The sequence below is a fragment of the Dendrobates tinctorius genome, unplaced genomic scaffold (genome assembly GCF_039654945.1).
Source record: "Dendrobates tinctorius isolate UK_male_01 unplaced genomic scaffold, ASM3965494v1 ptg000031l, whole genome shotgun sequence".
In the NCBI taxonomy this organism is placed as follows: domain Eukaryota; kingdom Metazoa; phylum Chordata; class Amphibia; order Anura; family Dendrobatidae; genus Dendrobates; species Dendrobates tinctorius.
The window spans coordinates 16,603,175-16,620,657 of record NW_027361699.1 but is presented as its reverse complement, the minus strand read 5'-3'; the positions used below and the strand labels follow the sequence as shown (position 1 = coordinate 16,620,657).

Sequence of the window (17,483 nt, the reverse complement as noted above, 5' to 3'; positions counted from 1 at the left end):
GTTTTGTGGGGTCCAGACGGACAAAATTCCGACATCGATTTTTTTGCGGTCACCCTACTGTATATATATATATATATATATATATATAACAAATAAAATAGACTTTAAAAAGGCACAAATTAAAGAAAAGTAATCAGAAAACACCTACAATTTTACATAAAAGGCTCAAATGCAATAATGAATCAGGCACTATTGGACAGATTTAACAAAATTATTAAGCCACAAAAGTGATGCAAAAGCTTTGAAGAGTTGCGATATTTTTGCGCAAAGTGGAGTTACGCAAAACTGTTGTGACTTTTTGCGCTTTCAATTAGGTCTGCTGAAATGGGGGGAGCTAGGACGGGGCGTGGCCAACATCCAATTCACCAAAACGGCTGACATTTTGCCTGGAGTGGCATTTTTAGCGCAGCGCAGGGAGACGCACGCCACGTAGAAGAGCTGCCGACTCATTAAGTCGTATGCACCTTTAAATGAATTCAGCACATCTTGCACTTCATCAAGACTGGCGTAGAGCAAGCATGCGCTAAACTTAATGAATTGACCTCTGTGTGTTGATAACTGTGAATAAATGACTATATAATATGTGAGTTTCATTTTTGCATTGAAGAACTGAAATAAATTAACTTTTTGATGATATTCTATTTTAGTGAGAAGCACATATATTTGAAAATAAAGTGAAATTAAATATGATTGCACTATTTTATATTACTATGTCAGTCAAATGTGACTTTATGTCCTGCTATCATACTCCATCTCTCCTTGGCACCTCAAATGTTTTACTTCTTTCTATAATGTTCTTGCCGAGGACTGGCTGACTGACCTCACTTAAAAATCTAAGACAGCCCCTTCTCTGATTTAAATTGGTCGACACAAAGAAGAGGGCTATCATAAGTACTAAAATACACCAATAAGCCCATATTTCCCTTCACCCATGACACCACCTGAGAGAGGGATCCGCCCCGCCAGGCCAGGAACCTACTGAGACATAAGGGGCGGCACCTCTCCCCCGCTTCAGTTGGGTTCCTGTCCTGGAAGGAACCCCACTGTCGGCGGTGCCTGTCATGGGCGAAGAAAAGAAAAGGAACCCAGCCCCGTCCCGGCGCAGGAAGAACAGGTGTCCCACCTGTAACGTCGGCCGTCGGGTGCTAGATGTGCAGTCCCCGGGCCCTCCGGGGTTCCAGGTTCGTGCGGGCGCTGGTGGGATCCCCGGGGTCTGCGGGAAGCCCCCACCGCGCCGCCCTCTCCTCGCGCACGCCGCATCTCGATCCCCATGGCAGGGGAGAGACGCTGGCTTCTTCCGGCCGCTGACATCAGCGGCTCGTTGCATGCTGGGTGCGCCGGCTGACGTCAGAAAAAGGCGACGGTATAATGGCGCCGGGTGCGACGCCGGCCGGGTTTCTGAAGCGGTCGGCCGGCGGTCGCAGGGGGGAGGGGAGAGACACGCTCACCTGAGCGGAGGCGCGTCATTTAAAAAGAGGAGGCAGCAGAAAACGGGCGGTGCAACATGGAGTCAGAGCAGGAACATTCAGTGTCCCTGCCTCCCTCTCAGCCCTCTGGCAGAAAGCATGGAAGCCATTCAAGCAGCAGTCGCCCCAGCCGCAGGTAGGGGGACTCCTCAAGATCCAAAGAGCGCAGGTCACGTGCTCAGACGCAGCCTCCGAGTCCAGTACCCTTGATTTCGGGTGGTGAGTGATCTTCGTGAATGTTAGCATTATGTTAATAGGGGCTTCTGTTGTATGCTTCACCCTGTAGGAAAGGCCCAGAAAAGCGGGAAGCAAGAAGAATAGGGATTGTGCTATATGTAAATCTCCCCTAGCAAGAGATTGGCAAAAAGATCTCTGTGCTTCGTGCATTCAGCGGACTATGGCGGAGGAAGCGCCTAGTTTCGCAGCCAATCTGATATCTGCCCTAAGGTCAGAAATGGAAGGCTCAATTAAGTCCCTATTGAAAAAAGGGAAAAAAAGCAGGAAGGATCCCCTAGTTCCCCCTCGGATTCCGCGTCAATGTCATCTCAGGTGGAAAAATCATCCTCCTCAGACTCCTCAGACAGTGACATGGGGGGTAAACCATGTTTCCCCGTAGAAGACACAGACGCCCTCCTAAAGGCCATTAGAACTACAATGGGCCTACAGGAAGAAAAGGCGGCTAAAACCCTAGAGGACGTCATGTTTGGGGGGCTTCAGGTGAGGAAAAAACGAACCTTTCCAGTAAACGAGAAAATCCAGGCACTTATTGAGAAAGAGTGGAAAAAGCCCGAAAAATCGCCCTTCCATCCACCTTCAAGAGACGATATCCCTTTGATCATAAGGATGCGGAGATATGGGACAAAATTCCCAAAATAGATGCAGCAGTGTCCAGGTCCTCCAAAAGGTCGGCCCTGCCCCTGGAAGACGCAGGGGTTCTTAGAGACTCGCTAGACAAGAAAGCGGACTCATATTTGAGGCACGCATGGGAAGCGACAGCAAGAGGACTAAAACCGGCGATAGTGGGCACTTGCACGGCACGCTCCCTCATGATCTGGCTGCAGCAGTTAGAAGAAAAGCTGGCTTCAAAGGTACCAAGAGAGAAAATCTTATCGGAGATGTATCTCTTGCACGGGGCAGCAGCTTTTTTGGCCGATACCTCGGCGGACTCTATGCGGATGACAGCCAGGGCAGCGTCACTATCAAATGCTGCTAGACGCGCGTTATGGCTTAAGGGCTGTCCGGGTGACCTTCAGTCCAAGGCCAAATTATGCTCTCTCCCCTGCGATGGTCAATTCTTGTTCGGCAAGAACTTGGACGATATTCTGGAGAAAGCAGGCGATAAGAAAAAAGGCTTCCCCAGATTCCCTATGGATCAGAGGAGACAGCCCTTTCGGAGGGGGAGATTCAATAGGGGGCGTCCTCCCGCTGTCAGGAGAAGATGGGAGGATAAGAGAAAAAAAGAATCGGGGTTTGTTTGGTGGAGGCACCTCCACCACCTCAAAGAAGTCGCCACAGTGACGCCAGTATTCCAGTGGGGGGGGGATTGGCACTCTTTTTCCTGGCTTGGGAAAAGATCTCCTCCAATGCCTGGATCCTGACCATCCTAACAGAAGGCCTGAAAATTCCCTTTATTTGTCAGCCAAAACCCGTGGTCGTCATCACACCCATCAGGAAGGTGACCGAAGAGCAGGTGGCCTTAGAAACAGAGATCCTGAGTCTGATAGACAAACGGGTACTCTCCGAGGTACCACGCATACAGGAATGAAAGGGGTTCTATTCACCCCTTTTTCTGCTAAAAAAAACAGATCAAACTTTCAGGACAATCATAAATCTCAAACCGCTCAATCTATGGATAAGGAACCCGACCTTCAAGATGGAATCAGTAACTACGGCGGTGAAGCTGCTACACCAAGATTGCTTCATGGCCGTAGTCAATTTAAAGGATGCGTATTATCACATCCCTATCCACCCAGATTACCAGAAATACTTGAGGGTAGCATTTTATATTCAAGGCATACTAAGGCACTTTCAGTTCAGGGCTCTTCCGTTTGGCATATCTATAGCCCCGAGAGTTTTCACCAAGGTCATAGTGGAAGTGACAGCCTTTCTCCGGATTCACGATACGGTCATAATACCATACCTGGACGATTTTCTTATAGTGGGCAGCTCAGAGGACCACTGTACAGCGCAGTTGACCCGGGTGATCAACACCTTGCAGGAATTAGGGTGGATAGTAAATTTCAAAAAATCAAAATTGCAACCCCTAAAAAAACAGACCTTCCTAGGATTTATACTAGACTCAGAAAGGCAAGAGTGTCTGCTCCCAGATTCCAAAATAGAAAAGGTGCAAAATCTGGCCTTGACAGGCCGAAACCAACCACGTATGACATTAAGAAGAGCAATGACCCTGCTAGGTACCCTAACATCCTGTATTCCGGCGGTCAGGTGGGCTAAGTTTCACACCCGGCAACTCCAGGGGGAGATACTAACAGCACAAAGATAGCTAAGAGGGCGTTTAGAAGGAAAGTTGGAGCTTTCCTTAAAAACCAGAGACTCTCTCAACTGGTGGCTGGACGAGACAAATCTGACCTTGGGAATACCGTGGGACAGACAGACGTCAGATATAATCTTAACAGATGCAAGCTCCTCGGGGTGGGGGGCACACCTAAGGGGCATCATAGGTCAAGGTTCCTGGACGCGTCAAGAAAGGGAAGCATCCTCCAACCTGAGAGAACTGTGGGCAGTGAGCAAGGCCCTAAGTCACTTCATTCCGCTACTCCAGGGTCGAAATGTACGCATCATGTCAGACAACAAAGTAGCAGTGGCATACATCAACCACCAAGGAGGGACAAGATCACACTCCTTAATGGAAGCGGCGACAGACATTCTGAGCAGAGCAGAGGAACACCTACCCTCCTTGACAGCCTTACATATAAAAGGGGCAGAAAACAAAGAGGCAGATTTCCTGAGTCTCAAACCCTGAAGCAGGGGGAATGGGCACTAATCTGGTCCATTTTTCAAAAAATAACTCAGCTTTGGGGCAAACCGGTGATAGACCTCTTTGCCAACAAGCACAACAGGCAAACAGAAAGGTTCTGCTCTCTAAACCCGAGAGAAAAACCATGGGCAGTGGACTCGTTGCACATCCAGTGGAACTTCAGGCTGGCTTATGCGTTCCCCCCAGTGGCTCTGATCCCAACAGTTGTCAGAAAAATCAGAAACGATCAAGCCAGGGTGATTCTAATAGCTCCATTTTGGCCAAAAAGGCCCTGGTTTGCTCTGCTACGAAGGATATCCCTCTCCGATCCATGGGTTCTGCCAGAAATCCCGGACCTACTAGCTCAGGGTCCAATATTCCATGCTCAGGTCAAAGGATTCCATCTGACAACGTGGAATTTGAAAGGTCGCTTTTAACGGATAGAGGGTTCTCCCCCGGGTTGGTGGCCACCCTGCTAAAGAGTGGGAAACCAGTGACGACTAACATCTACGGCAGAACATGGAATAAGTTCCTGCAGTTCTCAGGTAGGCCGTTAGGAAAAGAACCCCTGATTAATGCCATCCTGGAGTTCTTACAATCGGGGTTGCAGATGGGGTTAGCAGTGAACACACTTAAAGTTCAGTTGTCTGCACTAGGGGCGCTCTACAACTGCAAATTGGCATCAAATAGGTGGGTAGCCAGATTTATTAAATCCTGCCATAGAGCTAGGCCTATCCCAATACCCCGGATAGCCCCCTGGGCTTTAAACCTGGTGCTAGAAGCCCTTACAAAAGATCCGTATGAGCCATTACATCAGCTACCCCTAAAGTTTCTGACCCTAAAAACAATCCTGTTAGTGGCCCTTACGTCAGCCCACAGGATAAGCGACTTACAGGCTCTCTCAGTAAATCCACCTTATACGCAAGTCTTTCAGGATAGGGTAGTGTTAAGAACAGACCCCGCTTATCTGCCCAAAGTAGCATCAGATTTCCATCGGGGCCAGGAAATTGTCCTTCCATCTTTCTGCGAGAACCCAAAAAATCTGGGGGAGGAAAAATTCCATAGTCTGGATGTTAAGAGAGCTCTCGTAGAATACATATCTGTCACTAGCCAGTGGAGGAGGTCCCAGTCCCTATTCGTAGCTTTTCAAGGTGCCAGGAAAGGCTATGGGGTTTCAAAAGGGACTATTGCTAGATGGATTAGGGAGGCCATTAGTGTAGCCTACACAGCTAGTGGTATCCCGATTCCTGACGGCATCAAGGCTCATTCCACCAGAGCCGTGGCGACCTCCTGGGCTGAAAAAGCAGAGGTATCGATTGAACAGATTTGTAAGGCCGCTACCTGGGCCTCACCTTCAACCTTCTTTAAGCACTATAGGTTAAATCTATCCTCCTCTGCTGACTTAACCTTCGGTAGAAGGGTGCTGCAAGCGGTGGTCCCTCCCTAAGGTGTTTCGAAGTCTCCAAAAATCTCTCAGGTGGTGCTGTCATGGGTGAAGGGAAAACCACCATGGTTACTTACCGGTAGCCGGTTTTTCCGGAACCCATGACAGCACCCGTATATTCCCCGCCTTTTTCACCATATGGGTGTGCACAATTAGTAGGGTGTTTTTTGAGTGTTGTGGTGTTGGATTAAACATGTAACTAACCGGGAAGTCCTCTCAGTGCTCTGTAACCCAACTGAAGCGGGGGAAAGGTGCCGCCCCTTATGTCTCTGTAGGTTCCTGTCCTGGCGGGGCGGATCCCTCTCTCAGGTGGTGCTGTCATGGGTTCCGGAAAAAACGGCTACCGGTAAGTAACCATGGTGGTTTTTCTCATGAAACACATGACCTTTAAAAGTCTATATGGTGCAATACAGAACAGAGACACCCTACCTCCATGACTACAAGTTCTTAAAAACATGGCTAGCTCTCCTGTGTATAAACAACCCTAGATATGCCTAATATCTTGTACTCCAATCTGAGGTGTACACTTTGGGAAACATAAGGGTTAAAAGCACATTTTATGAGAAAAAAATATCTGCATTTAATTCCTCCTCCTTAGAGGCAAAATAAATAATTATGTGGAGTCTGGGTGTTATGGTCGTCATAATTATACCGTCGGATTTAGAAATGTATACTAATCTTGCTGTTTTCATCCCATGTTTTTCATGTAACCTGTAACAATTCATCTACTTGCTCTAGCTCTCGGTTGCTTCATAGCTGATACTTTCCCTTATGTGAGTATTGAAAAATCAGGGAAGGGGCAAGGTTAGAGAAAATAATTCTAAGCTTATTCTTGTTTTGCGTTCTAACTATTAAAGCCAATGGAGCATAAGCAAACCGAGGAAAGTCCAAAGAAATGGAATAATAACTCCTTAAGGTTTCTGGTGAAGAGATTGCTAGAAGCTGTCACTAAATTATATATGTCATAAATTGCTTTTATTCTAGCGGCGGCCCTCACATTGATGACTATTTTTTTGTAACCTTGATTGGTGGTGCCTCTAAAGGAAATAAGAAATACAGCTAGACTTCCAAAAAAATTGAATCAGAAGAAAGCTTGCCTTATTAAAAAGAAATAAACTCCTCTACCTGGAGGCAAAGTGAAGTGTGTATCCTTGATATTTGGAGCCTAGTGTGCAGTAAAGTACATGTAGGTAAACCTTATTAAATTGAAAATAAAGAAAATGGAGATAAGCCACTTGTCTCTGCACATCTAAAGAATCAAACCATTACTGGTGATACAATAAACTGTTTTACAACATGAGAAATATGACTGGATGTAAAAAGTGTGGTCTATCTTACAAACGATTTATTTATGGCACGTGATGATGTAATGGTGCATTATAACTTATTTCACAGTTTAAATATTTAAATTAAAAAAAATCTGATATTGTTCAAAATCCATCAAAAATGATAATTTGTTATTTTAGTGTTTGGTTACGTTACTTAAACTTAGGTTCTCTGTAAAGCTGTTTTATACCCGAAAGTTTAACATGTCATTAGATTAATGCAGCTTGAACCACGGGCAGAATGAGGCACAGACCGGCCGCGTGATTGCAGCCAGGAATGTTTTGTGCAGCATTTCAGATAAACCATAGTTAAAAAAGAAGGCCGAGGAATATAGGAAGAGAACGCACTACACTAGTCCATTATGCTCCCTGCCCTGCTCGTGTTGATTCTCAGATCTTTCCCATATGTGCACATAGGGAGAAATGTCAATCACCTGGAGTGGGGTGTGGAGAAGGCAGAAGGAGTCCGGATTAGTCAGGTCTTTCTCTATAGTCCCAGGCCAGCTTTTCATATTGTGTTTTCTCTGATCCATGCTTCCACAGTTCAGGCAGCATGAATTTAATGACGGGTTTCTATTAAAGAATTTATGAAAAAAGGGCATATGGACATCATATAAGCAGGTCCCCTGCTCAGGAGCCAGGGTAGTGAGCTGTGATAATCACACTAATAAACTTGGGACCTCAAAATAATAACTACATTCATATTAGAGGGGGTTTCCGTAACGAGGAGACAACCCCTAACAATACTGAAAAAACATCCAACTTATAAGAATACTATATTAAAGTGGTTGTTCGGTCTAAAATGACAAATTTTCAGTCACTATGCAACTGCAGACTTGTTAATCCTCGCACTGCATGCTGTGAGGATCCGCAGGTGTCAACCTCGTTAATGAAGATCACATGACCGCAAGTATGTGATATTCATACTCATGATGACCAGAATCCGACTAGACTGTTTCCGGCCTCATGCAATACATTTGCATTGAGCGAGCTGAAAACAGTTTAGTCTGGTTCTGGCCGGGAATATTAATATTGCATACTTACGGTCACGTGACCACCATTCCCAGCGCTGACACAAACGAACTGTCACAGCAGGCAGTGCCTGCACTGGGAGGGAAGGTTCACTAGTCTGCAGTTACATGTAGTGACTGCAGACTTGTCATTTTTGAACAGACAACCTCTTTAAACTGAGCATTTTTCTGTGACAATGTATAAAAATGTAAAGGAGTTAGGGGAGAGGGGAAGGCTGAGAGCTGTTCACACTGGTACCATAGATGAATCCATTGCGGTGATTAGAAGCCAGTGGGTGCTGTACCTGCTGGTGATTGCAACTGACATAGGAAAAAACTAGGGTACCTTTCGGCACAACCAACTGGATACAATAAATTTATTTTTTTTAACCAGTTAGTTGGTTGTGCCAAAAACTACCCTCGCTTTTCACTCTGTATAAAAATGTGTCACTGTAGAAAATTAACAGTTTGACGTAAAATATTAAATTTGCTGAATTTATGAAAAGATAACCTCTGACTATTAAATCTTCATTTAACTATTACGACTATCCACCTGAAAATGTTACTCTAAAAAGTTATTTAATCAAATTATATATAATCATAAAAAGATAGGTAAAAAAAAGAATTGTGAAGAGACAGTAAAATATAGCCTCACAATTTGAACAGTTCAGGTTGAAATCACATTTCATCTACCATTTTTGGGGTAACTTTATTCTGAATTAAAGCAGTAATTTAAAAAAATGTGGTTGAAAAATTCAACTCCTTACAGTTCCTGGCTCTATAAGACACAAACTATAAGCTAAGAAATGGATATCCGCATACACTTGTAAAAACATGACTTGATTGAGACAGCAAATTTTGGATTAGGAGGGATCATTTCCTACGCGCAAACGCTCAATGAATTATGGGACGTGTCAGGACGGATTTCCTTTACACCTTGACACTTTTGGCGTGAGTAACACACTGACGTGAATCACATGAGGATACAGAACATATGCTTCATCAATGAAGTATTTGCAGCTGGAGTAGTAATGCACATGCCTGACATTCCGACACTCCATTAGTACTGCGACTCCAGGACCAGGTACACACTTATTCTCTATAGTAGATAAAATCCATGAATCATAAAGACCTCGGATCACATTTCATAGGACTCAGCCATCTGTTCAACAAATTGGGTTCATTTTGTCTGGGATGGTAAACAAGTCCATACTATAGATCAATATGACGGATGGATGTACTTTTTAGTAGATGGAGAAGGTCTAAATGTGACAGCTGTGTCTGACAAGGATTAATATTAAGAGGATCACCTGCACCACTTGTAGTCACAACTTTCGGCTTGCTGCGAGCACCATCTCCTTTTGTGGTGTAAGCTGTCACGGTGATGGCATATGCTGTTTCGGGCTGCAGTCCAGAGATGATCATTTCCTGAAATTAAGTGCAGAGGAAAGCAAAAGTCATTCTCCGAAGTCAGTGAGCCATTACATACGTGAACTCACATCTGTCTTTCTTTTCCACGTAAAATATTTCTATTACCCGAATAGTAAATATTAAGAAAGGGGAATGTCTACATCAGCCTAGCATGCCCTTTATTGCTATGCATTTTATATACGATATACTGTACATAGCGCCTATATTGATGCCCATAGTGGATTTACAGAAAACCTGTTAGCAAGTATAGTATAAAAAATATATTTTTTTATTTATTTAAAGGGGTATTTGCTATATTAATACAAATTATAGTTCTAGGTAGAATATACTGTAGATGAGTACAGTTGGGCGGATCGAATGGCGAGAGTCCAGTCCATTGGGTTAGTAGTCTCTGGCCGCCGGAAGGGAGGCTTGCAAATTTTAGTATCAGCTTTTGATTAGCCAAGATTACGTGACATTATCATTGCAGCGTCATGCACAGACACTAGCCCAGATAATTAGAAACCTCAGTGGGGATACCATGAGGGAAGAGATTTGCAAGCCTATCGCCCAGCATCCAGAGACTAATTGGAAGATTCACTATAAAGTATAATAAACTCCTCTAAAGAAATACCATAATGGGATTCTTTTTAATGTATTTTATATGGCTATCTTAATCTTTTTAGAAGTTTTTGCAAATACTTTCCCATATCTGCTTTGAAAAACAGTACATTTGTGGGCTAGTTGGAGTCATGCAGAGCATACGTAGCTAAGCCTCGAGTACATGAAGTACATGTATATGTATAGAACAAAAAGCATAAATAATATATAATATTACAACTGACAGGAATGAAAAGCTTGGTTTGCCCTCTGAAAGGTTGGCCAATCCATGTTCTATCAAAGTTGCAGCACAACCAAAGCAACATTAGTAGCAGCCATTCAAAGGACAGCCATTCCAATAAATTGCCGTTCTTGATGTTGAATATATACTTTTTTATTACTTTTTTTACAAACATACACAACATGCCAAATGGAAATAGTCAAACATAAAACCAATGTGGATTGTTAGTGCATGCATCTGTGCAAAGAAATAATACACACGGCACACTAAAAAAAATGACATTTTACAGCCAGCAAATCCGCATTACTCACATGTTCAGCAGTATCATCATATTCCCACTGTTTAAGTAAAAAGTTGGAAAGAAAATAAAAAAAAAATATCATGAAGAACCATTTACGCTGGGGATCCATCTAACTTTTTTAGGTCCTTCCAAATACTATGAGTGTTAAAATGATTGATGGTTGTATAAAGCCCAAGCGGATTTTATAGATTCGGAGGTACAAGGGTGGATATACTATATGTGATTCCATAAAATACCTCCATTAGCATCAGCCATGATCTGGTGCCAATGGCAAGGGAAAACAGAAGTGAAATCTAATTCCCGGCATCTTTCTATCAGGCTACAGACAATTGATAAAGGTCTTTACAATGCATTTTATACAGAAACTATCCAGACTGTTGTAAACTGAATTCACACTGCTCTCTTTACAGCAAAGGACTTTACTGCTATTCAGAAATGTTAGTCCCCGTAGGTAAGATACTAGTGTCTGAGGGACAGAAGAATCACTCAGGTCTGTTCATGCTATACGATCTATCTTCAATGTTTGAGTTTTCCATAAACCTGAACTATCAGCATAATGCTTAACGGATTATTAGATTTATACTATGTTCTTCCAAATTCTCCGGTTGAGAACCATAAAAAGCTATGTTCCCACCACGTGTGTATGGCATTTTCTAGTTTGTTGACCAATATCAAAGGATGACTATGGAGAATGTGATTTCTGCTTTCAGCTAAAGAAAGTACATTAGAGAATGCCACACACTGCCTTCCCTGAGCCTCTATAACTCTTTCATGCTTGTACTCATTCTTATCTTAAATAACCAGGAGATTTCGGCAACAATTGAAACATTGTGCAGCAAAATTTTCCCGAAAATGTTTCTAGCAACAGTTGGCAGACACTACTCTCACCAAAAGGTAAAGAAAAAAAGAGATGTATCAGCTAATTAGGGTATAGGAAAGTAAGATCTTATGGAATTCTTGTATGCGAACAACAACGGTATGTTATGTTGGCTCGACAGAGGGTCTACAAAATCACTATAGGTCATGGATGGGTATCTTCTGGTTTGAGAAAATGTTATTAACCAATATGGGCTCAGAAGTCACCATTAAGAAAGCCATATAGTAGATTTAGAATAATTTTTGGGGTAGTTATGAATCAGAATTTTCTCACTATTATGTTGCACAAAAATACAGTACAATATGTATATAGGTTTACAGTAGAACAAACTAAGGGTATGTGCACATGTTGAGCATTTGCAGATTTCTCTGCAGCAAAAACGAAAGTGTTGGCAGGAAAAACATTGCGTAAAGTGAGAGCACTTTTTTCATGTTTTTGCGTGCGTTTTTGACGCTATTGTTTGCTTCCCATTCATCTGAATGGGTGAAAAACACTGCAAAAACACTGGAGGAATTGTCATCCTACAAGTTATAAAAAACGCCTTCATGGTTTAAATCTGCAAGGAAAACTAAGCAGCGTGGGCATGAGATTTCAAAAATCTCATTCAATTTGCTGGCACTATACAACACTGAATTTTTTAGCTGGCAAAAAAGTACGAAAAAAAAAGCTGAAAAAAAACAACGTGTGAACAAACATTAACAAAAGTAGCTGCCAAACACTTCTGAAGTCATTTGACTCCAAGGAAGCAATAGTAACCAAAACTGTTGTATCGTGGCATGATGCAACTACAGTTTCTAAAAAAAGGTATTAAGGGTGTAATGAAAATCATTATACTAATATTTACCTGTCTTTTAAAAAAGCTGTAATCACTGTCAAACGCAATGGAGCATTGCAAAATGTAAAAATGCTAGATATTTGTTTAGAAAAAGGTGTGTGGTTGCAAAGATAATACACTGGGAACACTCAATCCTACTGTACTGGGACTTCATCATATACAGTATATCTAAATAAAGAGACTACACATCCCTCCCTGTTCAAATGCCAGGTTTTTGTCTTGTAAAAAATCATACCAAGAATAATTTCAGAACATTCTCCACCTTGTCACCCATAATTTGTACAAATTCACTGAGAAACAAGCTAAAATATTGTGGCTGCATAAGTGTGAACAACCTCTTATATAACCATACCCACAGAAAAGCATGGTGGAGGCAGCATTATATTTGCATTTCTTTATTGACAACTGAAACTGGGGCTTTAGTTAAGATTGGCGGAATTATGACTAGTCCCTAACATTAAATGGTTTTGCAAAAAAACCCTTCAGGTCTCTGCTAAAAAGCTAAAAGAGAAGAGAATTTTCGTCTTTTACCATGACAACGACACTAAGCATACCTCCAAATCAACAAAAGAATAGCATTGCTAGAAGAAGATTAAGGTTTTGAAGGGCTCAGATAGAACCCAGGCCTAAATGTAAAAAAATAAATCAACATTATAACATAATATATAATGTTGATTTAGAAACACTACACACACTGTTAAAGTGCCAGGTTTTGGAAGTATTTTGGAAGCATTTCAGAAATATACTATATATATATATATATATATATATATATATATATATATTAAAGTTTTTCTTGGGAACCTTTACAAATACAATTAGCACAAGGAGTCAGTTCCAATGCTAATCCAGAACCATAGGCATGGAAATTAGAAATATATAAGCTGTAGCGAAGCTTTTTTTTACTTAGGGAAAATATTCCACGCTACTCCTGTTTTTAAATGACGTAGCTTTCACTGGACTTCTCTTTTCTATTACACATAACAATTACAATTTAATGTATTAGGCAATTCCAACATATGTGAAGGGAACATATCAGGTCCTTCAAGCACCCAATCCAGGAGCATAACACATTAGCGTCCTCTTTCCACATTTTAGTAATATCTTTGTAGTCCCAGGTCAACCTTTCAATGTGTGGCAAAATAACTTCTATCTTGTGTATTCGAATATGCAATTACTGTAACTTAGGAATAGTGCGACTTCATTGCCTGTAATCACATTTCTGGGTATAACTGACATCTTTCCTTGCTGACCAAGTCATTTCAGTACTGCGGGAAATCTCAAGCATGAGCACAACGTCATCTCCTTGCGTCTATTTCTAGGAATGCGCAGATAAGATGGATATAGTCTCCAGGGAATAATCATCATATTATGTATGAACAATAAGCTGAAATAATATATACCGAGGCTGGACTAGTCCGGGATAAACATCGCCCCGGACTAATTCTCGCTCATTTGAATACTACGATTGGTAAAAGTTGTTTTCCAATACATACAGTGGGGCAAAAAAGTATTTAGTCAGTCAGCAATAGTGCAAGTTCCACCACTTAAAAAGATGAGAGGCGTCTGTAATTTACATCATAGGTAGACCTCAACTATGGGAGACAAACTGAGAAAAAAAAATCCAGAAAATCACATTGTCTGTTTTTTTTCATTTTATTTGCATATTATGGTGGAAAATAAGTATTTGGTCAGAAACAAGCAATCAAGATTTCTGGCTCTCACAGACCTGTAACTTCTTCTTTAAGAGTCTCCTCTTTCCTCCACTCATTACCTGTAGTAATGGCACCTGTTTAAACTTATCAGTATAAAAAGACACCTGTGCACACCCTGAAACAGTCTGACTCCAAACTCCACTATGGTGAAGACCATAGAGCTGTCAAAGGACACCAGAAACAAAATTTTAGCCCTGCACCAGGCTGGGAAGACTGAATCTGCAATAGCCAACCAGCTTGGAGTGAAGAAATCAACTGTGGGAGCAATAATTAGAAAATGGAAGACATACAAGACCACTGATAATCTCCCTCGATCTGGTGCTCCACGCAAAATCCCACCCCGTGGGGTCAGAATGATCACAAGAACGGTGAACAAAAATCCCAGAACCACGCGGGGGGACCTAGTGAATGAACTGCAGAGAGCTGGGACCAATGTAACAAGGCCTACCATAAGTAACACACTACACCACCATGGACTCAGATCCTGCAGTGCCAGACGTGTCCCACTGCTTAAGCCTGTACATGTCCGGGCCCGTCTGAAGTTTGCTAGAGAGCATTTGGATGATCCAGAGGAGTTTTGGGAGAATGTCCTATGGTCTGATGAAACCAAACTGGAACTGTTTGGTAGAAACACAACTTGTCGTGTTTGGAGGAAAAAGAATACTGAGTTGCATCCATCAAACACCATACCTACTGTAAAGCATGGTGGTGGAAACATCATGCTTTGGGGCTGTTTCTCTGCAAAGGGGCCAGGACGACTGATCCGGGTACATGAAAGAATGAATGAGGCCATGTATCGTGAGATTTTGAGTGCAAACCTCCTTCCATCAGCAAGGGCATTGAAGATGAAACGTGGCTGGGTCTTTCAACATGACAATGATCCAAAGCACACCGCCAGGGCAACGAAGGAGTGGCTTCGTAAGAAGCATTTCAAGGTCCTGGAGTGGCCTAGCCAGTCTCCAGATCTCAACCCTATAGAAAACCTTTGGAGGGAGTTGAAAGTCCGTGTTGCCAAGCGAAAAGCCAAAAACATCACTGCTCTAGAGGAGATCTGCATGGAGGAATGGGCCAACATACCAACAACAGTGTGTGGCAACCTTGTGAAGACTTACAGAAAACGTTTGACCTCTGTCATTGCCAACAAAGGATATATCACAAAGTATTGAGATGAAATTTTGTTTCTGACCAAATACTTATTTTCCACCATAATATGCAAATAAAATGAAAAAAAAAACAGACAATGTGATTTTCTGGATTTTTTTTTCTCAGTTTGTCTCCCATAGTTGAGGTCTACCTATGATGTGAATTACAGACGCCTCTCATCTTTTTAAGTGGTGGAACTTGCACTATTGCTGACTGACTAAATACTTTTTTGCCCCACTGTATGTTTAGAATACATAAAGTTGGTTCTTTAGTGTTAGTGTGGACGCTTGAGAATTTTTGGGGATCTGACAGTTTCTATTTAAGGCATACATACCCAAACTTTCACAGTAAATAAATGGTATATGAGTACAAACTATTTCAAATCTAATTGCCGCATTTTTTGTACCTTGGGGGGGATACTAAAATGTAAATATATGTCATAATTACTAAAATACAAAAAATACAAAAGACAAACACCAATTGTGATATTTTAAAAAACCTCTGAGGACAGTTTTGTCCCTATTTTCACTCTCACTTTTTCCCCACCTTACAGTGGGGGTTGGTACAATGCACAGATGGCATCCACGCTCATCGGTGGCTTTCCCTCCTAACTAGAAATTGGCGAACCCAAACATTAAAGTTTGATGTCTACACCGAACACCTACTGTTCGGGCACGAACACCGAACATGTACTTCACCAGGAAGTCTGTATTACTATTCAGGTTCGATTCCCACATGACAGAGCAGTAAACACTGCGTCTGATCTTCGGTAAAATCTTTAACGTCGGTCAGACAGCCACGGTTGCTCACGCTGTCAAATGACAGTGTGAGCTCACAGCTGTGATCGGAGGTAAAAAGTTTACCTCCACCCACTTGCGTTGGCTGATGGGACTACTGCTCCCAGCAGCCAATGCCTGTTGCCGCTAATAACAGTGTGAGCAGGTGGCGGCTGATGGGAGTATTCATCAGCCGGCACCTGCGCTCTAAATAAAAAATGTTAAAAAAAAAAAAACAGCGTGGGTTCCCCTGTATTTTTGATAACCAGCCAGGCAAAACTAACAGCTGTGGGCTGTAACTCTTAGCTCTCAGTGTGAGCAAGGCTGGTTATCAAGAATAGAGAGATCCCCATGCTGTTTTTTAATTATTTAATGAACTGCGGTGACCACTTTTCGGTGAGATCACAGCTAGCATACTTTTTTTTTAACTATTCGCCCGAACCCAAGCATCCAGGGATCCCGCCCATCTCTACTCCTAACTATTATGTCATATGATATTAAAAATGGGGAAGGAGTTATAGAGTATATCAAACCATCAATCAGATTGAACAAGTACATGTAAAAGGTCAAACAGTCATACTCTCCGAAACACAAGAGCGGTGATGCTGAACACATGTATGGTAATGAGCCTTGAATTAATTTGTGTTATATGGTGATGAGCATTGAATCTGTGACACAGGGCTCAGTTGTTTTTGGGGTCAAGCAAGGGCTTTATTTTAAGGTTCTGCATTGGATCAGTATTACTAATCATTTTGTGAGCATAGCTGTTTGACCTTTTACATGTACTTTTCTAACTTGTTCGACAGTCTAATGCACTCTATCACTCCTTCCCCATTGAAATTCCGTGTGGCATGTTGGCTTCCTATTATATGATAAATGTATTTGTGATGACACTAGCACTTTAATTCTGTTGCCTCTCCCTGATAGGATTTAATATGATCAGAAGGGAGAGCCAAATGCTCAGGTCTAGGGTGCCAACCCTCGCAGCAAGGTTGGGAAAAGTGTCAGTGTTAATCGGTTCAGGTAAGGGGACTGCACCTGAGTCCTGCATGTGTTCATCATCACTGTTCTTGTATTTCGGAGAGTATGACTGTTTGACCTTGTTCATGTACTTGTTACTTGTTCTATCTAATTGATGGTCTGAAGTATTCTACCACTCCTTCCCCATTTTTTATATCATATGACACATTGTCTATCTGTTATCTGATTTGTGTATCTAGGATGGCACTTGCACTGTCGGTCTTATAATTATGTTCCCTCACCCAGAGAGGGACTAACAGGGTTAGTAGGGAACACTGCAAACAAGCAGAGGTGCCATCTACGCAGCTGTAGGGTGTAAACCTCTGCTGTAAGATAGAGGAAA

General features: G+C 42.2%; 1 protein-coding gene across 41 annotated transcripts in view; it reads right to left on the bottom strand.

Moving 5' to 3' along the window:
- Nucleotides 1-17,483, bottom strand: part of PTPRD (protein tyrosine phosphatase receptor type D) — a 2,878,718-nt gene that overhangs the window by 171,468 nt on the left and 2,689,767 nt on the right. For 22 of the 41 annotated variants that reach the window (XM_073572185.1, XM_073572197.1, XM_073572187.1 and 19 more), the window contains 2 exons: nucleotides 10,785-10,811; nucleotides 9,533-9,650 (listed from right to left, as the gene is read on the bottom strand). The exons of 8 other annotated variants lie outside the window; for them this stretch is intronic. In XM_073572185.1, the coding sequence (XP_073428286.1) occupies nucleotides 9,533-9,650; nucleotides 10,785-10,811 (145 nt within the window). The remainder of the gene's footprint in view (nucleotides 1-9,532; nucleotides 9,651-10,784; nucleotides 10,812-17,483) is intronic. 11 more of the 41 variants (XM_073572195.1, XM_073572198.1, XM_073572202.1 and 8 more) reach the window with 1 other exon arrangement.